The 26890-nt window shown below is 40.3% G+C and overlaps 1 protein-coding gene across 1 annotated transcript in view; it reads left to right on the forward strand.

The window, feature by feature from the left end:
- The first annotated feature begins 699 nt into the window (after positions 1-699).
- PRMT9 (protein arginine methyltransferase 9) overlaps positions 700-26890 on the forward strand; it is a 35867-nt gene continuing 9676 nt past the window's right edge. Inside the window, exons 1-9 of the mRNA XM_055404398.2 lie at positions 700-1064; positions 3335-3483; positions 5678-5914; positions 6426-6593; positions 9314-9416; positions 10415-10521; positions 16410-16602; positions 20946-21129; positions 23657-24374. Of these exons, the coding sequence (XP_055260373.2) occupies positions 876-1064; positions 3335-3483; positions 5678-5914; positions 6426-6593; positions 9314-9416; positions 10415-10521; positions 16410-16602; positions 20946-21129; positions 23657-24374 (2048 nt within the window). The 5' untranslated portion in view covers positions 700-875. The remainder of the gene's footprint in view (positions 1065-3334; positions 3484-5677; positions 5915-6425; positions 6594-9313; positions 9417-10414; positions 10522-16409; positions 16603-20945; positions 21130-23656; positions 24375-26890) is intronic.

A 26890-nucleotide genomic window follows, 5' to 3' on the forward strand; every position in this document is an offset into this window, starting at 1 on the left:
TAATGCAGAAAAACTTTTAAAAGCTAATAATGTACCCAGTATACAGTAGTGATAACCCCGAAGGGTTGAGATAAACCCTAAGTTCGTTTTAGAGAAAACTGACCAGGAAGCCAGGGACTCGAATTTGAGCCCTGCCTGTGTGTGATTTTCTTGGGCAAGTACCGTCTCAGGATATCCCTCCCAGTCTGTAAGATGAGTATGATCCAGAGGTACAACTTCACAAAGTTCTGTGAGGATGATTTTAAAAACGTCGGTGAAAGCATTTCCTCTACCCAATTTGGGGTGCTTTTGCTATTTCCGAGTTCTTGTCACTTTCGCCACTTCGAGATCTGGTGATTACGACCCAAAGGCCTTACACATCACCACAAACGCCTGACCGTCTCTCCTCATACGTTATCACCTCCCTCGCGGGAGGGTGCAGCTTCGGCTTGGTTGGGTCGGCCGAGTTTAGGTGTCCCAGCTGAGGTCACACACTCCTGAAGTCCGGAAAGACGGAGAAAGCTACTATTGTTTCTTGTCAGACGCCAGATCAAAAAAGAAGTCATTAGTGAAGGTCACCTGCGCGCACGCGCGGTGGACACCTCGCGCCTTATCGCCTAAACGGGGGAGGGGGCGACGTGCTCACGTCGGGCGTGCTGACGTTCGCGCAGCGTGCGCCGCCAGCCAATGGGACCCGCCCCTCCGGGAAGGGGCGGGGCTTCTGCCTGGCGAAGGTGGGCGAGCTTGTGGTGGCCAGGGAATAGGTTACCTGTGCAGGTTCTGGCGCTGCGGTTAGTTACGTGGAAGTGGTGTCACCGAGACTGTTTGCTCCTTCCGTGTACCAGAGCATCTTCCCTTTGGTGATACTGGCGCAGGTTTCGGCCAGCGACTGTGTCATGCCGAACTCGCGGCCCAGGCCCCGCCGGGGCGCCGGGAGTGGCGCCGGGGCAGCTGGGCGGGACAAGCTGGTGTCGCGGTCCTTGCAGAGCGCGGAGCATTGCCTGGGCGCCCAGGACTTCGGCACCGCCTATGCCCACTACCTCCTCGTGCTCAGCCTGGCGCCGGAGCTGAAAGACGACGTAAAGGTGAAGAGGGCCCTTCTCTCCTCTGTTCTTGTATACGCAAATGAATACGTAGGTGGAGGAGGGAGTGTGGACTCTTAAGTGCCTGGTGGTTGTTATTAATGTTTACTGTTCACCGTTGACGCTTTTATTCGCGACCACAACCAGCCTATTAGAAAATATTGTTTGCTGACCTTGGAAATTTACATCCAGAATCGTATTTCTTTTCACCACCTTTTTTACTACCTTGATTCAAGCCTCAATCATCTCCTGTTGACTTTTGCAGTACGCTTTGGCTCGGGAAAATAGGCTGTCTTCTGCAACACAGCCAACGTGAGCTTTTCATAACAAAAGCCGGATGGTGTCATTCCTCTATTTCAAAACTTTCACTTCATTCAAATTCCAAAGCTTATATTGCACACGAGGCCTTCAGTGATCTTCGTCATCTCCTATATCTAATTCTATCAAGTTCCTGCCCCAGGGCATTTGCACTTTTCTCTCCTCTCTTCTACTGTTGGATGGAAAGAATGCTGAATTAAATTTGGAATTAGCTAGAAGTAATCATTTGGTGGTGCATTCTTTTAAGTTTCAATTGTTAGATTGTTTGTGAGAGTTACTCTGTTGAAGTTCTGTACGTTCCCCTCCCCCCCCAGGTTATTTTATAAAAATTTCAAAAAATGATTTAGCTTAATTTTGCCTTCAGTTTTCAACCTGAAGCTACTTCACTTTATTTCATGCAAGGTTTCTCAACCTCAAGACTGTTGATATTTCGGATAGGATCCTAGAATCCCCGACTTCTTCCCAATAGATGTCGATTTTATATAGACATTTATAGTTCACAAAAATTTAGTGTAAATTTCAGGACCAGCTAGCCTCAAGGAGGAGAAAGTGTTGTGTTGAGATTGAGTTTGCTCTTTTAGGTAAGCAGATGTAAAATAATGGATCCATCCAAGTGCTTTTTCTCAGTTCTTTGTTCCTTAGTTTCCTCTTGTAAAACAGGGACAGTGCGTATTGAGATATATATATAAAGTTTGTATTTCAATTCCTGATGTGCAGTAGGGTTAAGTAACTAACTCTATTTCCTGCACAACAAAGCCCCATATTTCTTTTCACGGGCCTGTGTGAAAGACCTGTTTCTTTAGTCTTATTTCCTTCTACTTCCCATCCTCACCTCACACTTCAGCCACACCACGCTCCTTACCTATAAATTCCCCAATCCATTTAATATAATCTGTGTTTTTTTTTCTCCCACACCCTAGAGTCTTCATCCTATCCTTATCTCTCTAGTGAATTCCATTAAAATTCTGTTTCAGGTTTAACTCTCCTGTAGAAAATATGTGAAGATGATATAAATGTTGTCAGTGATAAATCTGGAATGACTGCAGGCTTCTCTGTCTACACTGGGTTGCAGCGTGGAGAATGTTGGGAGGGAGATACGACTGGAGTGAGGGTGACTGTGGGAAGGTGATTGCTGCTGTCTCGCAAGTGGTCACAAGGCCCACATGGTATTGGGTGCAAAGGGGCATGAAGTATGAATGAAAGGCCCCCACAGTGGGGGGAGAGGAGGTGACAGATTTAAAGATAATGAGAGAGAATTGGCTGGGTTTGAAATTAATTGTTTTAGAGTTACGGTAGCATTATAAGGTGACTTCATGGTCTGAGGTTGGGTGGTACCTTAACCTTTGTGAGAAGAATGTTATGGGTTCAGTTTAGAACATTTTGAATTTTTTTTCAAAATTGTATGTTGAATTTCTCTCTTTCTGTTGGGATAGGAACAGGATTGATGTTGTTCAGTGCTCTTCTCTGCGCACTGGTCGGGAAGTATTTGGGAGGTTGGGTAAGGATGCAGTCCCTGGTTGAGATGACTACTAGGGAGCGGTATCTATGGGCCTGAGGTTCAGAAGAGAGGGTCTTGATTTGAGATGTAGCTGTGGCATCCATCAACATGTAGCTGATGCCTTGGGGATGAATGAGAAGAAAAGACGAACCTTACTCCCAAACATAGGACTCCACAAAAAATGGGGTCAGTGGAGAATGTGATGAGGAGGCCAGGTATGGAGAGAGTTTGGAGATGGTCAAACTGTCTTAATTTTGCCTTTTACTACCATGTAGGTGATAAAATTTACTCATTTATGCATTTGTTTATTCAGCAAACAGGGTCTGTTAAAGCCAAATAAGACTGAAGGCGATTTTCAATTGTCATTAAGTTTTATTTTCTGTGGACTCTTCAACCTGTGTTGAATATTCTTTCATCATCTATGTTGTTGACTAATTTACTGTTCTCTTTTGTGAAGGAAACTTTTCAGTATACACTCTTCAGATGGGCTGAAGAACTTGATGCTCTCAGTCGAACACAAGACCTACTTGGGTGCTACGAGCAAGCCTTGGAACTGTTTCCTGATGATGAAGTGATTTGCAACAGTATGGGGGAGCATCTCTTCAGGTGTGCAGTGGTTTCAGTATTACAAGTTCAGAACTACTCTGGATCCATCTGGATTGGATAAATGTGTTGTACAGTAATTTGAGCAGGGAAAGTTTACTCCAAAGAATTACTAACTTTAAAGGGATCAGACCAGAGAGTTGGCTAGTGAGAAGTAAAGAGAACTCAGAAGCATATAGGAGTAGTAGATACAGTGTATAATAATTTTCCATCATATACTGTGTAATAGCTGCTGCCCTTGGGGCTGAGATCAGATATCCATGAAAGAGTTCCTTTCCCTGGGCTGAGATATACAGACCTTGTTGGAGAGGACATAGCCTGATTCCCAGGGTGGCAGAGAGGTCACTGTGGTCCCTTGCTGGGGAAACTTCTGGTAAACCTGTTCTCCAGAACTTCTTGGAAACTTACCGTTTCCTTTTGTAAGAGTGCCATTCACTGTTTGGGTTCTAGAATGGTTTTTTTGCTTATACTGTACCCAAAATGAATAGTCTGATTCCGTTTCTTTAAAATTGGTAGAATGCTTAGAGGTACTTTCAGAGAAGTATGAGTATGAAAGGGTTCTACTAGCTCAGTTCTCTTCATCATGTGGACCACACACTAGTGTGGTGCATAAATTACCAGTCAGCTCAACATTCAGAAAACTAAGATCATGGCATCCGGTCCCATCACTTCATGGCAAATAGATGGGGAAAGAGTGGAAACAGTGTCAGACTTTATTTTTTTGGGCTCCAAAATCACTGCAGATGGTGATTGTAGCCATGAAATTAAAAGACGCTTACTCCTTGGAAGGAAAGCTATGACTAACCTAGACAGCATATTAAAAAGCAGAGACATTAGTTTGTCAACAAAGGTCTGTCTAGTCAAGGTTATGGTTTTTCCAGTGGTCATGTATGGATGTGAGAGTTGGACTATAAAGAAAGCTGAACGCCGAAGAATTGATGCTTTTGAACTGTGGTGTTGGAGAAGACTCTTGAGAGTCCCTTGGACTGCAAGGAGATCCAACCAGTCCATCCTGAAGGAGATCAGTCCTGGGTGTTCATTGGAAGGACTGATGTTGAAGCTGAAACTCCAATACTTTGGCCACATGATGCAGAGAGCTGACTCATTTGAAAAGACCCTGATGCTGGGAAGAATTGAGGGCAGGAGGAGAAGGGGATGACAGAGGATGAGATGGTTGGAAGGCATCACTGACTCAATGGACATGGGTTTGGGTGGACCCCAGGAGTTGGTGATGGACAGGGAGGCCTGGCGTGCTGCGGTTCATGGGGTCGCAAAGAGTCGGATACGACTGAGCGACTGAACTGAACAGAGAGGTATAGAAATAGAAATTGTGAGTAAACATTTAGAAATTTGAATAGCAGTTTGCGGTAACTCCAAGCACGTGGTCAGGTAACTCACTTGTTGAGGAGAGTATGGGCCACTCTGATGGCTCTGAAATCTGGCGTGGGAGCTACACAACAGGTAACTCTGTGCAGTAAAATGTGTTGGTCTACAGATGGGTAGCTAGTTTACAAAGAGAGGAAATTTTTGGGTGGTTTAAGAAGCAGGGTGGTTTGATAGTTTTTTCTTTTCGTCTTTTATTGTTGATTTGCTCACATATAACTCAGTGGTAATTTTTGGGTGACTCACCTTTGATTTTTTTCCTTCAGACACAATGACTCTTTTTGCAGTCATATTCACTTGGTTTCTGTTATTTTTAATTAAAATACATAATTTTAGTAAGAAGTACAACAAAATATATAATTTTAGTAACAAGTGTAAATTGGTCTGTCTGCAAATATGGCTAACTCTTGATGACCATTCTGCTCAGTTGAAAGCACAGTAGAGGGGCATCTGCCAGCCATAGGCATTAGTATCTTTTACAGTGGAAGTGGTTTTTAGAATCCTAAAACTTTCTAGTGTTCTAGAAAGTTGTTTAAATGGAAGATGACTAGGAGAGCTTCTACCATATGGTAGTAAAGTAGTATTTCATAGTCAGGTCCTTGTTAGTGTCCTGGAATGCATAAATATAATAGGGATTCAGAAAGGAAAGAAGTAAATGAGACTCACAGTCCTCACCGAAGGCTTTCCAAGGAGGCGACACTTGGGTTGGGTAGGATTTGGGGTGCTGGAGAGGGGTTCTCAGGCTGGATGTATGACAGAACCAAGGCATTGATAGTGTATAGTTGAATGTTTCATTTGTCATTTTTCATTCTAGAATGGGCTTTAGAGATGAAGCAGCTGGGTATTTTCATAAAGCAGTGAAGCTAAACCCTGATTTCAATGATGCAAAGGAGAATTTTTATCGTGTTGCAAACTGGTTGGTGGAACGCTGGCACTTTATCATGCTTAATGACACCAAAAGGAATACGATTTATAACGCAGCAATCCAAAAGGCAGTGTGTTCGGGCTCCAAAAGTGTTTTGGATATTGGAGCAGGAACTGGAATACTAAGGTTTGTTGGAATTGTGTTTTAATTACATACAGATGTATACTAATGTAAATTAAAGATTTTATCAAATGTGGAAAATTTTGACAGTAAAATTTCAAAATAGAGATTAATTTATTTCTCATAATCTTGTTATGATTATTCATGCAACTATTGTTATTGTCATTTTCACTATAACTTTTACTTTATTAAGAACTTGACATAGCCACCAAGAAACATTCGGAGTTATTGAAATTTTGCATAATGCTTTTACGAGTAGGTTTTACATTAACGTTCTGGTTGAGTCTAGTTTTTAAAAGTCTGTTAGCATTCTGCATGACAGTTGTCTTAATAAGGTGGATGTTATGATTTATTGTCTGATTTGTTGGTTGAGAGTATTAGTTCATTTTTTTCAAAGGCAGAGTGAATAATGGTTGTGGTAAAGAATAAAAGGAAAACCCCGTGTTTCATAATTTCACTGAAATTGAAAAGAAAACAGCAGATTATTTTTTTGATGGAACACTTTTTTCCCTTGTAGCATGTTTGCTAGGAAAGCTGGAGCACGTTCCGTGTATGCCTGTGAGTTATCCAAGACCATGTACGAACTTGCCCGTGATGTAGTGGCAGCAAACAAGATGCAGGAAGGGATCAAACTCTTACACATGAAGTCGCTTGACATAAAAATTCCGAAACACATTCCTGAAAGGTATTATGCCATGAACTAATTTTACTGTTTGTAATCCACTGTTTTATTTCTTAAGAATTAAGATATTCACATTTCTGGCTTCTAGTCCAAATAGAAATGCTGAAACCTTTATATTGTGAAGGTACAGATATAGGATAGTTCAGCATAAGATGGATTTTCATAATAAGGTCATATTCTTGACAGAGAAGATTTAAAGATCTTGAGAAAAATATGCAGCAAGGGGTTTAGTCAATAAACTTCAGCTTTAGCGAGTTACTTTATCTTTGTTCATTCTGGTATTTTAGTTGTGAAAGTGGATCATCCCTCCTATGTGGTCCATAGCTGTTTAAAAATTATAAACGTAATGCGTGAGTAGATTAAGCTTGATGGACTTAATCACATTCGGTGTTAATGTTCTTGGCTAAAATGAAAGCTTTGGAAGCATCAGCTGTCAACGTATTTTGACTTCCCCTCTTCAAATGCTTTGAATATTATGTCGTAAGTCTCAGTGTTTTAGTGTTGTTTCATTTTGATCCATATCACAAGGGGATGGAATTTTAGAGCTCGAGGGGATTTAAAAGTCATCTGGTCCAACACAGTTTCGTTTTTAGACAGTTTTCTCTGTGTAGCACTTGCGTTACTCCCTTCCCTGGGTAGTCTCTCTCTTCGTCTTACTTAAGTTCAATTCATGTTGAAACAGGGCTTTTCTATACTCGGTCATACATGGGACTATGATTGTGAAAAGTCTTCTTCCATATATGTATAAGAATATTTACATTTATATGATAGTTGTGCTTTTCAGTTGTCTCTAGATTTGCTTTCATGAAGTCCTGTTGGATTGTTTAGGCAGATATTAAATACCTTTTATAGAATTAGTGTCCTCAACTGTCTTAGACTGATCAGGCTGCCGTTAACAAAACACGACAGACCAGGTGGCTGGAGCTAGAGACGTTTATCTTCTCACAGCTCTGGAGGCTGGCAGTCCATGATCGAGGGTGCTGGCAAATTTGGTTTCCAGCAGGAGCTCTCTTCCTCGCTTTACAGACAGCTGTCCTACTCTGTCCTTACATGGCCTTTCCTCTGTGGCCGCGAGGAGAGAGAGGTCACTGCTGTGATCACCTCCACTTTTATTAGGACATAGGTCCCATCAGATTAGGACTTCACTCTTATGACCTCATTGAACCTTAATTAACCTCGTAAAGATCTTACGGTCATACTGGAGGTTAGAGCTTCCGTGTGACTTTTGGTCGGTACCCAGTTTAGTACATAGTGTGAGTCAAAGTTACATTACCTTAATCCACTTTTTTCTCACACATAGGATTATAGAAAAGATGTATTGGCTTTGAATGAAGAGATATGGTTTATAATAATAATAATTTGTTGTTGTTTAGTCACTAAGTCGTGTCCAACTCTTTGCGACCCAGTGGACTGTAGCCTGCCAGGGTCCTCTCTCCTTGGGGTTTCTTAGGCAAGAATACTGGAGTGGGTTGCCATTTCCTTCTCCAGAGGCTCTGCCGACCCAGTGATCAAACTCATGTTTCCTGCCTTGCAGGTGGATTCTTTACTGCTGAGCCACCAGTGAAGCCCAATAATAATAATTAATAATGATTTATTTTTACCTTGAGCAAATCTAAGACTTGAAGATATCAGATGATTTGAGATGCCTTTTGCATTCTAAATATATGCAGTCATAAATACTGAAAATCTTGTGTGTGTATATAAAATACTGGGTTTAGGCACAGTGCCATCCTGTGCTTCAGTCGTGTCCAGCTGAAGCCATGATCCCATGGACCATAGCCCGCCAGAGCCCTCTGTCCATGGGATTCTCCAGGCAAGAATACTGGAGTGGATTGCCATTCCCTTCTCCAGGGGATCTTCCCGACGCAGGGATTGAACCCACATGTCTTACGTCTCACCTGCATTGGCAGCTGGGTTCTTAACCACCAGTGCCACCTGGGAAGCCCACAGGCACAGTAGAGGATACTAACGTTGTTTTCTGTTATCAAGGCAGCTATGGTCAAGTTAGGAAGATAAGGAATATTCTTGAAAATATCTTTTTCTTGTGACTACAGAAATGAATGATACTGGCAGTGAGTACTAAAGAAGTTCGACGAAGGGAGAGATTTTTTTTTTTTTTTGGTGTGTTTTTGAGTGAGATTTTCTAGAAGGAATGGACAGAGACCAGAACTCTGTGGGTTAGGCTTTGGTGAAAACTCCAGGTGTGGGTAAAGCACGAGAGGTGACCGGAGAGGGACAGTGAACATAAAAGAGAGAAATATGGACAGTGGAAGTGGAGGAAGGGTTTGGAGGGGTTGGCTTTCTCGCTGCACTACATGGTGTCTGCAGGGGGGTCACTGATGGTAGAAAGTGTTTTTATAGAATATGGACGATAGATGTCCAGTTACTCAGGGTTAAGGAGAGGACTGGTAAAAGTAATGGGTATGAGCCCATCCTTAGGGTTTAGGCAGTGAAAGAATAACCCAGGAGGCCGCAGGTCAAGTGAAGGTTGTCTGTGACCCCTCCTGTCCCCGCCAGGAAGCTGCCCGTGGAGAACAGAGGAGCCTTAGAAGAACATTTGAGTTCCTTAGGATTCAAGGGTAGATGTTAAACATGAAATGTATGAGAAAGTCTTATATTTGTGCTGTGTCTTTAATATATTCTTCCTTCTCTCAGCTTTGACATTTTTTACCTAAATAGCATGATATTTTACTTACATATATCTTTAAAAAATCATTCTATAGAGTGTCCCTAGTTGTAACAGAAACTGTCGATGCAGGTTTATTTGGAGAAGGAATTGTGGAGAGTTTGGTTCACGCATGGGAGCATTTACTTTTGCAGCCAAAGGTAAGCAGCGTGAAAACACTTAAATTTGATTAAGAATTCATTATTCAGTAGATGGTTCATTGAGCCCCTAGCATAGTTACACAGCAATAGGACGTGCGTCTCACTGTTGAGGTACATACTATATAGCTGGCAAGAGATCCGTGTGAACAAAAAACATTTAATAACATAGTGCAGTGTATTCTTGTGTGCCCAAATGGGGTATACAGGCAAAAAAACTCCAGGAAGGAGTTCTTAGGAGGTGATGTGATGAAGGGATTGACTCTGGAATTCTTGAGTGAGGTTGAGAAATGCAAGTATTTTGAGCTTTACACTTCACTGCTCATATTGTATATTTGGCAAATTTACCAAAAGGGAATGTAGTGTGTGTGTAGGGTAACTGGTGTGGTATGATTTTAGGGTAGCACTTGGACCTAGGCTGGATGGAATTGACTCTTATAATTGCCAAGTTGTATTTTACATTGAAATCCTCTACTGTGGCCCATAAACTGTAGCTTTCATGTATATATTAATATATGTATTATGAAAGAATTTTAACATGTAATAAGAATTGACTACTTACAGAAAATTATTTGGACTTAAAATAGCTAATAAAAGGTTGAAAGAAGAGCAGTTTGTTTTTCAAGTAGGTAATGGTGATTTTGGCCTCTTCATTAAAGTCATACCCAAAGATCTTTTCTTGTGTGCAAACCTAGAGGCTTCTAGCTCCCACCTCCCTCCTGCCCTTTCTTCCTACGAGTACTTAAAAAAAAAAAAAATTTATACACATATATATACACACGCGCACGTATATATGATATATGTATACTTACACATATACATATATTTAAATGGAAATAAACTGTTTAAAGGGAAAAGAAACCTTAATCTGCTTGTCATTAACTATTGTTTTTCTAAGCTTTGTTATAAATTTTCATAGCTTGCCATCATACACACATATTTTGACAAAAATATTTTGACATCAGTGTAGCAGAATGTAATTTTTACTATTATATTTTTAGACCAAAGGTGAAAATGGTAATTGTGAAAAATATGGGAAAGTTATACCAGCAAGTGCTGTTATATTTGGGATGGCAGTAGAAAGTGCAGAGATAAGAAGACATCATAGGTAAGTGATCATTCAAATAGTAAATATTAAAAAATATTTCAGTGATTTTGAGGAGTTGCCTGTACTTAAAAGGTTATTTAGTGGACATTCAGATGAGAATGTATCATCTTCTGACCTTTAAATTCATGATATTTATTCCAGTCTTAATTTTATTTTTGCCTTTTTTTTTTTTTTTGCTTTTTGTGTCTTTAAAACTTTCTTCAAAAATAAGACTCTTGGATTAACAATCAGCTTTCAATTTTCTAGGGGAAAATTTAATTTTGATACAATATAGTATCCTTTTGATGTGTGATAGACTCCTGAGAAAAATACTAAGTTCAAACTAATTTTAGAGGGAAATAAAAATTTCCATGTGAAAATAATTTTATTTCTCCCAGTTTTCTATTCTTAATAACTGTTGATATTACAATGTTTTGTTGGTGGGTGGGATGAAATTTCAGGATCTTTGTACCCTTGAGATTCTGAGATTTATGCAGTGTGATACAGGTGAAAATTTTTTTTAGTTTATAAAAACTTCTTGGTTACTTCTTTTTCTTGAACATTAATGAATTTTTTTATTTTGCTAAAGTATTGATCCATATTGTTTTAGGACTTTTTAAGGAGGCCCTCTATCTGATAACTCAGTAAATGTAACACATAAATATTTTAGGAAATACTGGTGATTGAAAGAAGAAAATAAAAATCATCCTGAGCGCCTCATTGGTAGATAACTACTGTTCATCTTTATAGTATATTCTTCCTTACACTCCTCAATGCATGTTACAGGGTGATAAGTAAAAGTAGTTAGTGATTGGTAGGGCACAGACACTAACCAGGAAGTGGCCTTTGCCAGCAGATTGGCTGAATTAGAGTGAGCTAGTTGGTTGTCAGCTGTGTGGAAGTAAATGTGTGTGTGTATAAATTTAATTTTGCTTCAGTAAAAATGATCAGTATCAGTAAATATATTAAAATGTCAGTAAATACATTAGCTTTAGTGAGCCTCTTCATGTTAATAGATTTGCTTCACGATTTCTTAAAATCAGTTTCCTAGCGTTACAGTTCCCAGAGTTTAGAGGTTTAAAGTTTTAAGAAACTTGGTTTATTAGATATAAAAACTAGAAGTAAAAAACAGTAATTCACTGGTGCAGAAATAGAAAACATAGATCAGTATAACACAGTAAAGACTCTAGACACACCCTTGACTTTATAGGGATTTCGTATGTGATACAGATGAGGTGTTTTAGATGAGTGGAGAAAGGATAAACTATTCAGTAAGTGGAGATGAAGTGTTTCACTTGGGTAAAGCTGTTCTTCCATAGCTCAGTCGTGTCTGACTCTTTGCAACCCCATGGACTGCAGCACGGCAGGCCTCCCTGTCCTTCAAATGGTTAAAGTGAGATCTTTACTTTTAATTCCAAAATGAATTAAGTATCTCAGTGTAAAAAATCTAATAAGTGGTGAAGGCTTTCCAAAGCAAAACAGAGGGAGGATCTAGAAGCCATAAAAGACTGACAAATTTAACACATTAAAAAAATTTTGAATATCTGGTGAAAGATAGTATAAAGTTAAAAGGCAGATGACAAGCTGAGGTAAAATTTCCAACTTTTAGAATACAGCTAAGTTGGAGAAGACTCTTGAGAGTCCCTTGGACTGCAAGGAGATCCAGCCAGTCCATCCTAAAGGAGATCAATCCTGAGTGTTCACTGGAAGGACATGTTGAAGCTGAAACTGCAATACTTTGGCCACCTCATGCAAAGAGCTGACTCATTTGAAAAGACCCTGATGCTGGGAAAGATTGAAGACGGGAGAAGGGGACGACAGAGGATGAGATGGCTGGATGGCATCACTGACTCAATGAACATGAGTTTGGGTGGACTGCGGGAGTTGGTGATGGACAGGGAGGCCTGGTGTGCTGCGTTTCATGGGGTCACAAAGAGTCGGACACGACTGAGAGACTGAACTGAACTGAAACATATTTGCAATTGTCTATTAATGAGAGAAATGGAAATTAATAGGATAACATTTTTAACTGTTTACATTCTGAAACATTAAAAATGATTGATAAGGGGAATTCCCTGGTGGCCCAGTGGTTGGGACTCCACACTTTCACTGCTGAGGCCCCAGGTTTGATCCCTGGTTGGGAAAGGGAAATCCTGCAAGCCCCACAGTGTGGCCAAAAAAAGAGATAATATCCTACTCATTGTTATTGTTTAGTCACTAAGTTGTGTCTGACTTTTTTGAGACCCCGTGAACTGTAGCCCACCAGGTTCCTTGTTCGTGGGATTTCCCAGGCAAGAATACTGGAGTGGGTTGCCATTCCCTTCTCCAGGGGATCTTCCTGGCCCAGGCATTGAACCTGGGTCTCCTGCATTGGCAGATGGATTCTTTACCGCTGAGCCATCAGGGAAGCCTGTTTTCTCATAGATATGGGGAGAATGTATATGCTGTTGGAGCAACATTTTAGTAGCTCAGTTTGGTGTTATCTCGTGGTGGCTCAGAGGTTAACGCGTCTGCCTCCAATATGGGAGACCCGGGTTCGATCCCTGGGTCAGGAAGATCCCCTGGAGAAGGAAATGGTAACCCACTCCAGTATTCTTGCCTGGAGAATCCCATGGATGGAGAAGCCTAGTAGGCTACAGTCCACGGGGTCGCAAAGAGTCAGACGCGACTGAGCGACTGAACAGAACAGAACAAAACTAAAGGTGTATATAGTTTTTTATGTGATGTTTCTACTTCTGATAATTTTTCCTAATAAACAAACGTGTACAGGGATGCTTACTATAATACTGTAATTGGAGAAACCAAAACAAAAAACCATCTGCATGCTTATTGCATTCTGATAAAACATTCACCCAATACTATACTTTGCAAGTGACAAAAGGAAACAGTTAAGGTGCATATGTAGACAGGGAAAGAAGCTAATGACGATTAGCGAAAAAGACAAGCCATGATTCTAGGAGCCGTGAGCATGCCTAGCCCTCAAATCTTGGCTTTTAAATACCATTCCTCACCACAGGGAACTATAACTCTGGAGAAATGGCTGCTTCCCAGACTGGGGCAGAACAGACTGAAGATGATTGTGAAAGATGATTGTGAACTTGGGTCAGAAATTTAAGGAACTGCCGAAGAAAATGAAGTGGGTGGTTAAAGGTCACAGGAGCATGTTTGGAAGTGTCTCCCGCTGGCCAAATCTTGGACATTTTAAGCACCAGGATATATAAGGGCAGTTCCATTGAAAAAAAGTAAGAATCCATAAATCTTACTTATAACAAATAGATTAATAAATGGAGCTAAGATCCTGTAAGCAACATGGAATGGCCAAAACAAAATAAAATTGTCAGCATCATGAAAGACAAAAATGGAAGAGAATTAAAGGATCAGTTCAGTTCAGTTCAGTTCAGTCACTCAGTCGTGTCCGACTCTCCGCGACCCCATGAATCACAGCACGCCAGGCCTCCCTGTCCATCACCAACTCCCGCAGTTCACTCAAACTCATGTCCACAGAGTCGGTGATGCCATCCAGCCATCTCATTCTCCGTCGTCCCCTTCTCCTCCCGCCCCCAACCTTTCCCAGCATCAGAGTCTTTTCCAGTGAGTCAACTCGTCTCATGAGGTGGCCAAAGTATTGGAGTTTCAGCTTTAGCATCAGTCCCTCCAATGAACATCCAGGATTGATCTCCTTTAGAATGGACTGGTTGGATCTCCTTGCAGTATAAGGGACTCTCAAGAGTCTTCTCCAACACCACAGTTCAAAAGCATCGATTCTTCGGCGATCAGCTTTCTTCACAGTCCAACTCTCACATCCATACATGACCACGGGAAAAACCATTGCCTTGACTAGACGGACCTTGGTCGGCAAAGTAATGTCTCTGCTTTTTAATATACTATCAAGGTTGGTCATAACTTGATAGGACAGCTAAATTGAAATCATGATCCTATATTGGGAGTTGGGGGGGAAGTTATACAAGACAGTTTTGATTTATTGATTCCGTTAATAAATATAGAATATGAACTATGTTCTAGTATGAAGATGAAATAATACTATATTTGATATATTTTCTTATCATTAAGAAAATATCCTTGTTTATAATAAAGGTACACTGAAGTATATCTATGAAAGGATAAATGGGTATGATGAATGCAATTTTCTCTCAAATGGTTCAGAAGAAAGACTCTATGTGGAGAGAGAATATGGTAGAAATAATGTGGTGGACTATTAAAAATTTGATGACTGTGGTTACAGAATGTGAGAGTTCTTTAGACGACACTAGAAGCCTTTCTATAAATTTGAAATCATTTTCAAAATAAAGAGTTAAGAGCAGAGGAAAATAAGGGCAGTGGGTCTGAGGCAGTATACACAGATATTCTTACATACGTAAAGAGAAAGGTGGGGGGATACACGTCAACCTGCTGACAGGGAGGAAAGGATGCTGTGAAGGTGGACTTTCACTTTCTACTGCATTGTTTGAAGTTTTGACAATAAGTTTATATTCATGTATTTGGTAAGAAATTGAAAGGGAACTTGTCACATTCTTTTTGTCTCTGTAACTTGTGATTTCTAATTTAGTTATTGTTAAACTCATTCATACTTCCACTTGATAATCCATCTTTTTAGAATATAACAAAATAATTTCTAGTGGTAGACTGTTTAAAGTCCTGTAAAGACAGATAGGCTACTAAATGAGTGTGTATGAGAGGAGGTTGAAGTGTTTCCTGTTACAGGATGGTGTTTCTGAAACGCTCATGTGTTTTTTTCAGTGTAAATTTTTATTGACATCAAACATTGTTAGAGCAAGCGCATAAACCATACATTTATGGTGGATTCATGAAGTTGATGCACTGTGTACCAGTGCTCAGATCAAGGTCCAGAACACCACCCCCACCCCAATAGGTCCTTAGGAAGGAACCCCTTCCAGTTGCCAGCGCCCCACACCCCAAGAGTATCTACTGTCTTGACTTCTAACACCATAGATTATTTTGCCTGATTGGAATTTCATACAAACGGTGTCCTACAGTATGAATTCTCGCGCTTGCCTTCCTTATTTCAACACGCCTGTGTTCCTGTGTGTAGTCTGTTGGTTCTCATTGCTGTGGAGTGTGCCTGTTGCATCAGTACACCTCAGTGCATTCCTCCATGCTGCTGTTGGTGGATGTTTAGGTCATGTCCAGTTTGGGGAGTATTGTGTTTATAGCACAGCTGTAAACATTCTTAAACATTCTTTTGGTGGTTGTGTGTATGAATTTCCCTTGGCCATGTTTCTGGAAGTGCAAATGTCAGACACCTTGAGGTTCCCATATTAAGATTGAATCTAGAATAGTCAGGTTCCGCTTGAATAGGAACTATGAAACTCTTCCAGAGTGGTCTTTTTAATTTTATACTCCTCCCAGTAGTGTACAAGACTGTATTCTTATCAATACTTGATAGGGACTGTCTATTTTCCTCATTCTGTTCATTGTGTGGCTTTAACTTCGTTTCCTTCATGACTGACTCTTCTGTTGGCTATTTGTTCTTTTGTGAAGTGTCCGAGTCTTTTGCCCATTTTTGGATTTCTTTTATTGTGGGGATTAACAAATACATTTTGGATATTTGCCCTTTGTTGAGTAGACGTAGTACAAATCTCTTTTACTCGGTGGCTTGCCTTTAACATTCTTCCTGGGTATCTTTTGATGAGTGGAGTTCTTATGATGAGTGGAGTTCTTAATTTTAATGTACATCTATTATTTGTTTTCATTTATAGTTAGTGATTGTGTATGTCAATGTGTTTAAGAAACGTTTGTGATGTTTTATTGTGTTTTTATACTTATTTTTGCTGGATTCAATATTAGACGGTGTTACTTGATTCTTTAAAAAGAAAAAACAAAACCAACCCATCTTTTCCCCTTTCCTCTCTCATTCCCCTTCTCACCAGGGTGGGTGTTAAGGACGTTGCTGGAATCTGTTTGCCAGCCAATGTGAAATTTCAGAGCCCAGCTTATTCTTCTGTAGATGGAGAAGAAACAATTGAACCTTATACAACCGAAAAGATGAGTCGAGTTCCTGGAGGATATTTGGCTTTGACAGAGTGCTTTGAAATTATGACAGTAGATTTCAACAGTCTTCAGGTAAAAATAAAAATCTAGTTCCTGGTTTTAAGCATTGAATTTCACACATTGTTTAAAATAGTTAATACATAGGACAGTCTTATGAGTATGCATGGGATTCCACTTACTGTGTATAAGGAAAATGATTATTTGATTTACTTTTAAATACAGAGGAAAGAAATCCCTAAGGTTTTTGGGACTGTGCAGTGTACCTGGTGCTTTCACATGTATTCTTAGGTGGCTCGCTTATTTATTTATTTTTTGGTTGTACTGGGCCTTCATTGCTGTGCGTGGACTTTTTCCAGTTGTGGCGAATGGAGGCTGCTCTTTGTTGCAGAGCATGGGTTTCTCATTGCTGTGTCTTCTCTTGTTGCAGAGCAACAAGACTTGCAGGCTTCAGTAGTTTCTGTGTGAGAGCTTAGTTGTCCCACAGCATGTGGATCTTCCTGGACCAGGGATCAAACCCGTTTCCCCTGCATTGGCAGGCGGATTCTTATCCACTGTAACATCAAGGAAGTCCTGAGGTTGCTCTTAAAACAGCATTGCAATACAGTTATAATTATCCTGTGCTATAATGTTAATGCACCCCCCCCAGATATGAATGCAAGGGCAGGAGTTATACCTAGGTCTTCCAGCTTTTCTCTGTGTCTTTCATTTCACATTAACAGTATTCCTTGAAATGAAACATAACTCAGATCTCTAGGTTGTCTGTGTGTTAGGGTGACCAGCCATCTTGGCTTGCGCAGGACTGAGAGGTTCCTGAGAAACAGTCCTGGACAAACCAGGACAAGCTAGTATCACCCTAATGTATCTGTGCATGTGTGAGGGCCCTGCACCGAGCAAAGAAAGAGCCCAAGGAGTTTGAGAAAGTTACATCGAGTCCTTCTCTGGTGATCTTTCAGTTCAGTTCAGTTCAGTCGCTCAGTCGTGTCCGACTCTTTACGACCCCATGAATCACAGCACGCCAGGCCTCCCTGTCCATCACCAACTCCCGGAGTTCACTCAAACTCATGTCCATCAAGTCAGTGATGCCATCCAGCCATCTCATTCTCTGTCGTTTCCTTCTCCTCCCGCCCCCAATCCTTCCCAGTATCAGAGTCTTTTCCAATGAGTCAACTCGTTGCATGAGGTGGCCAAAGTATTGGAGTTTCAGCTTTAGCATCAATCCTTCCAGTGAACACCCAGGACTGATCTCCTTTAGAATGGCCTGGTTGGATCTCCTTGCAGTCCAAGGGACTCTCAAGAGTCTTCTCCAACACCACAGTTCAAAAGCATCAATTCTTCGGCGATCAGCTTTCTTCACAGTCCAACTCTCACATCCATACATGACCACTGGAAAATCCATAGCCTTGACTAGACGGACCTTGGTTGGCAAAGTAATGTCTCTGCTTTTTAATATACTATCTAGGTTGGTCATAACTTTCCTTCCAAGGAGTAAGCGTCTTTTAATTTCCTGGCTGCAATCAGCATCTGCAGTAATTTTGGAGCCCAAAAAAATAAAGTCTGACACTGCTTCCACTGTTTTCCCATCTATTTCCCATGAAGTGATGGGACCAGATGCCATGATCTTTGTTTTCTGAATGTTGAGCTTCAAGCCAACCTTTTCACTCTCCTCTTTCACTTTCATCAAGAGGCTTTTGAGTTCCTCTTCACTTTCTGCCATAAGGGTGGTGTCATCTGCATATCTGAGGTTATTGATATTTCTCCCGGCAATCTTGATTCCAGCTTGTGCTTCCTCCAGCCCAGCGTTCCTCATGATGTACTCTGCATATAAGTTAAATAAGCAGGGTGACAATATACAACCTTGACGTACTCCTTTTCCTATTTGGAACCAGTCTGTTGTTCCATGTACAGTTGTGACTATTGCTTCCTGACCTGCATACAGGTTTCTCAAGAGGCAGGTCAGGTGGTCTGGTATTCCCATCTCTTTCAGAATTTTCCACAGTTTATTGTGATCCACACAGTCAAAGGCTTTGGCATAGTCAATGAAGCAGAAATAGATGTTTTTCTGGAACTGTTTTGCTTTCTCCATGATCCAGCGGATGTTGGCAATTTGATCTCTGGTGCCTCTGCCTTTTCTAAAACCTGCTTGAACATCTGGGAGTTCATGGTTCACATATTGCTGAAGCCTGGCTTGGAGAATTTTGAGCGTTACTTTACTAGCGTGTGAGATGAGTGCAATTGTGCGGTAGTTTGAGCATTCTTTGACATTGCCTTTTTTTGGGATTGGAGTGAAGACTGACCTTTTCCAGTCCTGTGGCCACTGCTGAGTTTTCCCAATTTGCTGGCATATTGAGTGCAGCACTTTAACAGCATCATCTTTCAAGATTTGAAATAGCTCAATTGGAATTCCATCACCTCCACTAGCTTTGTTCGTAGTGATACTTTCTAAGGCCCACTTGACTTCACATTCCAATATGTCTGGCTCTAGGTCAGTGATCACGTTATCGTGATTATCTTGGTTGTGAAGATCTTTTTTGTATAGTTCTTCTGTGTATTCTTGCCACCTCTTCTTGATATCTTCTGCTTCTGTTAGGTCCATATCATTTCTGTCCTTTATTGAACCCATCTTTGCATGAAATGTTCCCTTGGTACCTCTCATTTTCTTGAAGAGATCTCTTGTCTTTCCTATTCTGTTGTTTTCCTCTATTTCTTTGCATTGTTCGCTGAGGAAGGCTTTCTTATCTCTCCTTGCTATTCTTTGGAATTCAGGATTCAGATGCTTATAGCTTTCCTTTTCTCCTTTGCTTTTCACTTCTTTTCACAGGTATTTGTAAGGCCTCCTCAGACAGCAAGTTTGCTTTTTTGCATTTCTTTTCCATGGGAATGGTCTTGGTCCCTGTCTCCTATACAATGTCACGAACCTCCGTCCATAGTTCATCAGGCACTCTATCAGATCTGGTGATCTTTAAGTAAGGCTAAATGTTTAAGTATATTAACCTTAAGTACAGTAAGATTTTGAGGTGAAACTTGCCAGGGGACGGAAGACTTTGTGAGTGGCATTTTTGCCTAAGATCTTTATAATTTAATAAAAGCGTTCCCTATTAATTGTGAATAGGTTTTTTGTTTTGTTTTGAGGTGATCTGGAACTAAATTAATACTTTGGCATTGCTGAGGCTGAGCTTTGCCCGCATTTCTTTTCTGATATAACAGTGTTACAGTTTTTTTGTTCTTCTTTTAAGTCCTCGTCCCTGCATGGCTGCACACCTCCCTTCCTCGGTGCTTATGCCTCCCCCGCCCTCCTCAGTCTCCAGACGCAAACCCAGGTCAGCATCTGTGCTTCAAAGTGAGTGACAGTCGCTCAGTCGTGTCTGACTCTTTGCGACCCCATGGATATACAGTCCATGGAATTCTCCAGGCCAGAATACCGGAGTGGGTAGTCCTTCCCTTTTCCAGGGGGTCTTCCCAACCCAGGTTTCGAACCCAATCTTCCACATTGCAGGTGGATTCTTTACCAGCTGAGCCACAAGAAAAGCCCAGGAATACTGGAGTGGGTGGCCTATCCCTTCTCTGGTGGACCCTCCCAACCCCGGAATTGACCTCTCCCCAACCGGGGTCTCCTGCCTTGCAGGCGGATTCTTTACTAAGTGATAGTCCATAAATTGTTAAGTTCCAGTGATCTGAGTTCTCAGGGAAGCATTTTGCTTATTAGGCTTATTAGACAAGCATGTAACTTGGGAACAGTCACATGGAGGAGATGCATAGGGATAGGGGTGAGCGAAGGTGAGCAGGGCTCCCGTGCTGTCTCCAAGAGCATCATGCACCCCGAATCTCCATGTGTTCACCAACAGTGTTCCAATATTTTAATGTTTCTTCTCCGTAACACTCCCCCCAAAAAACACCTTATTAAGACCTTAAATTTGAAAGTAATATCTGCCTGTTTAACATTTTCAAGTAGTACATTAAAAAGGAAGAAGAAAAAGTATGTATCTTCCTTTTTAAAATCTAGGTTCTTCTTTCCCCAGGTCACCAGCTTGAAATATATCTTTTCAGATTTGCTTTTCTAATCTGTGCGCGCACGCGCACACACGCACACACACATGTGCGCGCACACACACACACTTTTTAGAATAGAATAATCCCTATTGCTTCACCATTTGCTCCCTCCATTCAACAGTATGTCGTGGGCTTTTTCTGCATCAGTAACATGTATCTGCCTCATTGCAATAACTCACGGCATTCACTGCCGTATACTATATGTCACATTTTCCCATTCAGGGTGCTTGGTTGGTTATAGTTGTGCTGTGATGTTGATCCCCTAAGGGTTCTGGGCAGGACTGAGAACTTATAGAAAGTGATATGATACTGGGGAATGCATGTATTACATGTCTAAAATCCTCTTATTCCTTTTACATTTTTGTCAGGAATTAAAAAGCCTTGCAACTAAAAAACCTGATAAAATTGGCATCCCTGTTATTAAAGAAGGCATCCTTGATGCTATCGTGGTTTGGTTTGTACTCCATCTTGATGACGAACACAGTTTATCCACGAGTCCTAGTGAGGAAACGTGCTGGGAACAGGCTGTATACCCTGTTCATGATCTTGCAGGTATATCTTGTCTAACTTTTTGTTGTTTTTCTTTAAAAAAGAAAAAAATGTTGTCTTAATCCTCTAAGCATTTGAGTCAGTGTCAAAAATTCACTTTGAATATGAAGTTTCCAGTCAAGGGAGATTGGTTAAATCTTTCAGAATTTGCTCTTTGTTTTTTAAAAGTAGTTTTAAGTAATATATATGGTTAAGAAGAGAGACTAAAATCAGCATGTACACACTGCTATGTCTAAACTAGGTAACCGACAAGGATACACTGTAGTGCACAGGGAACTCTGCTGAATACTCTGTTATGACCTACATGGGAAAAGAATTTGAAAAAGAATAGTGTATATGAATAACTGCTGTACATTTGAAACTAATACAACATTGTTAATCAACTATACTCCAATATTTAAAAAAAAAAAGGTTAAAACACAAATCTGCTGCATACCACTCAAAAGTATCTATCATTAAATAGATAATTGAATTTCTTCAGCTCTGATTACTCTTGTTATGAGTAGATAAGAGAAATACTAGTCCACGTTTTTGGAACACAGTGGAGAAGTATTACTTACAGAGCAGAAGTTCTTATCGCTCACAGAATCTGACCGCATCTGTGGAGCCCCACGCCCTAAAAATATGCACACTCATATAAATACAAAATCCTGCAGTTTAAAGTTCATGAATCCATGGACTTACCTAGGGAAGCCTTATATTAAAGATACTTTTTATTTACTTATTTTAAAAAATATATGTGTTTATTTTTTGTCATGTGGGATCTCTTAGTTGTGGCATATGGGATCTAGTTCTCTGAACAGGGATCAAACCTGGGCCCCCTGCATTGGGAGCATGGAGTCTTAGCCACTGGACCATCAGGGGAAGTCCCAAAAATAACTTTTTTTATAAAGAAAGTTTACTAGTAATTTGATGTGGTTCAATATAGTTTACAGCAGCTGTATTACATAGAAAAATTCTACTGTTTTATAACTGAAAGATAATATTTACTTCTGTATAGTCTCTCAATTAAGGATCTAATTTGGCAAGGCCATTAAGTCATGGAATCTGTATAGTATTGTGGCAGAGTGTGGTTCTAGAGTCAATCATGGTAAATTTGAAATTGGATCTTTGCTAATACTGACTCCTTCGCTGGTCTTGCTGGTTATTTCTTAGAGCTTTTGTTATGTGATTTATAAAAATAGAAGGGTGCTGGGAATTCCCTGGTGGTCCAGGGGTTAGGACTCCCAACTTTCATCATGGGGGCGCTGGTTTCAATCCCTGGTTAGGGAACTAGAATCCTATGAGCTGTGTTGCAGTCGTGCTAAAAAAGAAAAAGAAAAGTGATGGGGTGACAGTGCTGTTAATTTGCAGGATTGTTGTAGGAGTTATTAGACATACCGAATGTAACATTTAAAAATTTTGTTTATTTATTCTAACTCTGAGTAACTTAGATGGCATTAAAAAAAATCCTTAGGGAAAGGATATATTAAGCATGTAAACACAAGAATAGCAACTTGTATTTTCAACTGGCTCTATGTCTGAGAAGGAAGTGCAATTATGTGTTTACACTTTAAAGTTTTACCACGTGTGAAAGCTCATTTTTATTATTTTTATTTAGTCTTTTTATTATTATTACTTTTATTTATTTTGTTTTTGGTGGCACTGGGTCCTCGTTGCTAGTTGTGATGAGAGGGGGCTACTCTTTTTTTGCAGTGCACAGGCTTCTCGTTTAAGTGGCTGCTTTTGTTATGGAGCACAGGCTCTAGACGCATGGGCTTCAGGAGTTGCATCTTGTGGGCTTAGTGGTTGCAGTTCACAGGCTCTAGAGTGTGGGCTCAGTAGTGGTGGACTTTAGAGCCGGCAGCATGTGGAATCTTCCCGGTTCAGGGATCGAACCTATGTCCCCTGCATGGGCGGGCAGATTCCTAACCACTGTACCACCAGGGAAGTCCATGATGTAGTTTTTATTGTAGGACTTAGTCCTTCCTTACATTTGCAAATTTCTAAACATTCAAGGATATCTAAATACTTAAGTTAAGAAATATTACTGAATTGAATGCTGCCTTGTTCTTTCAGAAATTTCTCTTAGAGAAAAGAATGTCCGTTTAAGCTAAAGTGAGGTTTGGTATTGATTTCTGAATTTCACTTATCTTTGTTATTGCTGGCTTCATTAACAAGATTGGGAGTGTGCTATAGTCCTCCCCAACCCTCTATTTTGGGGTCATTGATGGTGCGTAGTGTTTACAGTATAAACACTATAATGCTGTTAGTTAGGGTCAAATAATGAGCTGTCAAAGCTGTCATGCTGTAAGTTAATTGGCTCTTCAAACCTCACTTTTTCCTTATGTAAAGCTGAAGGCATTTCCCTAGTTTTTTTTTTTTTTTTAAACATAAATTCACTTAATTGAATTAAGTCCATAAAGGTAGTCTTTCCTATAGTTATTTAAAAAATGAGGGGAGGACCAAGGTGTATGTGTGATCCTCGGGCTTATAAACACTTATATTCATTGATTACATTTTTTTTTTTCTTTCTTCCTATTTTACAAAGACTACTGGATAAAGCCTGGGGACCAGGTGACAATGGAAGTGTCTTGTCAAGATTGTTACTTAAGAATCCAGAGTATCAGTGTCTACCATTCAGAACATGAGATGGAGGTCGGGAAAAGTTTTACCAGGAATAAAGACTTGCTGTCTTTCGGAAATGAGGCTGAACTCTGTAGCGCTCTGGCCAACCTTCAGACCAGTAAGCCAGGTGTTGTGGAGCAGATGTGTGTATTGGAATCCACAGAAATTGCTTTGCTTAATAACATCCCATACCACGAAGGCTTTAAAATGGCAATGAAGAAAGTGTTGTCTTCATTGACTCCGGAGAAACTGGGTCAGGCCATGGATACTCAGTGTCAGAATAACGAGATGAGCTGTGAAAGTGGACCAAATGATCCTGACCAGAGCATCCCTGAGCCTTTGTATGTGTTAGACGTGTCTGAGGGCTTCTCTCTTCTGCCTGTAATTGCTGGCACCCTCGGGCAGGTTAAACCTTACAGTTCTGTGGAGAAAGACCAGCATCGTGCGACTCTGGACCTCATATGTGAAGCCAATCACTTTCCTAAAGACACACTTGAGTTTTGGTTGAGACATGTGGAAGATGAGTCTGCTGTGTTGCAAAGGCCAAAATCAGACAAGTTGTGGAGTATAATTATATTGGATGTCATTGAGCCATCTGGACTCATTCAGCAGGAAATAATGGAAAAGGCTGCGATATCCAGGTAAAACACCAAAATACAACCTATGGATTATGTGAGCTCAGACTTCATGTTAACTCTCTTAGTTCCTTAATAGCGTAATTGCACGAATGAGTCATGATCATTGTGTGTTCAGGACCTGTGACTTCATGTCTGTCTTTTTCTGTGCATGTTATTATTGAGTTCCCCCTAGAGGAATCCCCCCTGAATATATAGGTTTTAACTTTTGTGGTATACAAACAGTATAGGAGCACTGGTGAGAATGCAGACCAAATTGTGGCAGCAGAAGGCAGATTGTCAGGAAAAAAGCACTTGCTTATATAGTTAACTATATTTTAGGTTTCATATGCATTTTCTTTGTTAACCACACTTTTTATATGAGGTAACCAGTAAAAATCACGACCATGTTCTATTCTTTAAAACAAACTTGTATGTACCCTAGATTATGGGATACAGAGGTCTGACATACATGCATACATAGACATATACACTCATTCTCTCTCTCTCAGAATTTTAAACAGGTGTACTTTAGATGGATTGTAGAACAGGGAGCTGAAAGGGTTAGAATCTAGTCTTAGATTTGTCCCTGAATTCCTAAGGTAGTAACATTTTCTGTAAGCCATTTAATACCTCTTGTCTTCAGTTATGAAATGAGGGGTACTGGACTAGATGCCTTTGAAGGCATTTTAGCTCTCTGAATTTGTCCCACAAATGAGGTTTGACTTATTTGGTAGAACCACTGTGGAAAGATAGACTGTTTACCTAACGCTTTATTTTTAGTTTTGATTTAATTCTTTTTCTGATTTTTTTTATTGTGGTAAAGTGAACATAACATGAAATTTTTCATCTTAGCCATCTCTAAGTTCAGTGGTATTATTGTAAATATTTCAGTAATATTGTGCAATCATTACCTCCAACCATTCTCGTAACTCTTTTCATCTTGTAAAACTGAAACTTGATACCCACTAAACAATAATTCTTCATTCCACTCTCCCCCCAGCTGCTTACAACCACCATTCTACTCTCTGCTTCTGTGAGTTCGACTACTCTACATCGCATGACTAGAATCATGCAGTTTTTGGTGTGTGTGTATGTGTGTGACTGTCTTATTTCACTTAGCATAATATTCTCCAGGTTCATCCATGTTGTAGTACATGTAAGAATTTCCTTCCTTGTTAAGGTGGAATAATGTTCCTTTGTATGTATTACATTGTTGCATTTTGCTTATCCATGCATAGATGGACTGACGAGTTATTTTAGTGGGAAACAACTTATATGCTGCCTACAATTCCTCTTCGGTATGTCTCTCAGTAGAGGGAGGGGTCCTACTAGTGGTTTGGGTGGGACAGTTTTTTGGGAGAGGTCGGGTGGGGACTGTGTGTTGCAGGATGTTTGGCACCTTTGGGAACTGAATGCTAGTAGCGAGCTTCCCTGGTGGTCCAGTGGCCCTCCCGAAGAAAGGTCAAGGAAAAAACAAGCCATTTCACAAACTGTTAAGTTCCTTTGTTGTTACTGTTTTAAAATGTACATTCTTAATTTTTTTTTTTCAGTCCCACTAGATTAAAATACAGGAGACAGTTTAAAAGCTTGGTGAACTTTGTTTTTTGATTTAAACCAGTTTTAAAACACTTTTGTGTTGGATCACAAGGAAACAGTGAAGAGTTTCTTCAGAATTTTTGCCATTTATGGTTAGACTTTTGAGTTGGAACAATTTTTATATTTTTTCCTTGAAGGCACAGATGGTTCAGAAATATTACTGGCTTTGCAGAGGATTCCATTGAGGAGTCTGGCGGCTGCCTTGGTGTGACAACACAACACTCAGGGAGTTACTGTTTATCTACACGTAACCAAGACACATTCCAGTTAGTGATGGTAACTGAGTGAAGAAGGATTTGTACAAGATTTTAGATTAAAATAGTGTGAATGTGGCCTTTTAAAATAATTTGCGTACTTGCTTTCATGGAGTCTTTATCTCTGGCATGGCTTTTAGTACATGATCCACCTTTCTGACTTTTTAGGTATCACCTGATGCACTTTTTACTTTGTTTCGCCTGATTTTCCGGTTACTCCCTAACTGAGTTAACTGTATTACCCTCCCTCCTGTTCTCTTTCCTGTAGATTTTATGGCTAGAACGCTGGCTGTTATGAACCTGTGTGCTTTTTGTTGACTGATTTCATCAAACACTACCCTCTTGTGGCTGTATAGTGGTGGAGGGAATTAGTCAAGCATCATGCAGCGCAGTGGCTTAGTATCTCATTAAGACTTGGTGATCTTAAGAAAAATTAGGTCTGGTTTCCTTTAAATGGATCACAGTTAGCAGATAAGTTCAGTTCAGAAAATTTAGTACCTTGAGTTGTCAGGACTAAACTTGATCCATTTGAGGGAAATGGGTAAGTTTTTTCAGTTCTTCAGGGAGATGTTAAAATTGTATATGATTTGGTAAAGGCATAGATTGGAATTTTGCTAAGAACCGTGATTGTGAGCTGTGGATTTTGTTGAGGTATGTAATTTTACTAGTTGTGTGGAGATTCAATTTCTA

Source organism: Moschus berezovskii, chromosome 19 (genome assembly GCF_049115385.1).
Source record: "Moschus berezovskii isolate FMDL1 chromosome 19, NW_MosBer_1.0, whole genome shotgun sequence".
Classification (NCBI taxonomy): domain Eukaryota; kingdom Metazoa; phylum Chordata; class Mammalia; order Artiodactyla; family Moschidae; genus Moschus; species Moschus berezovskii.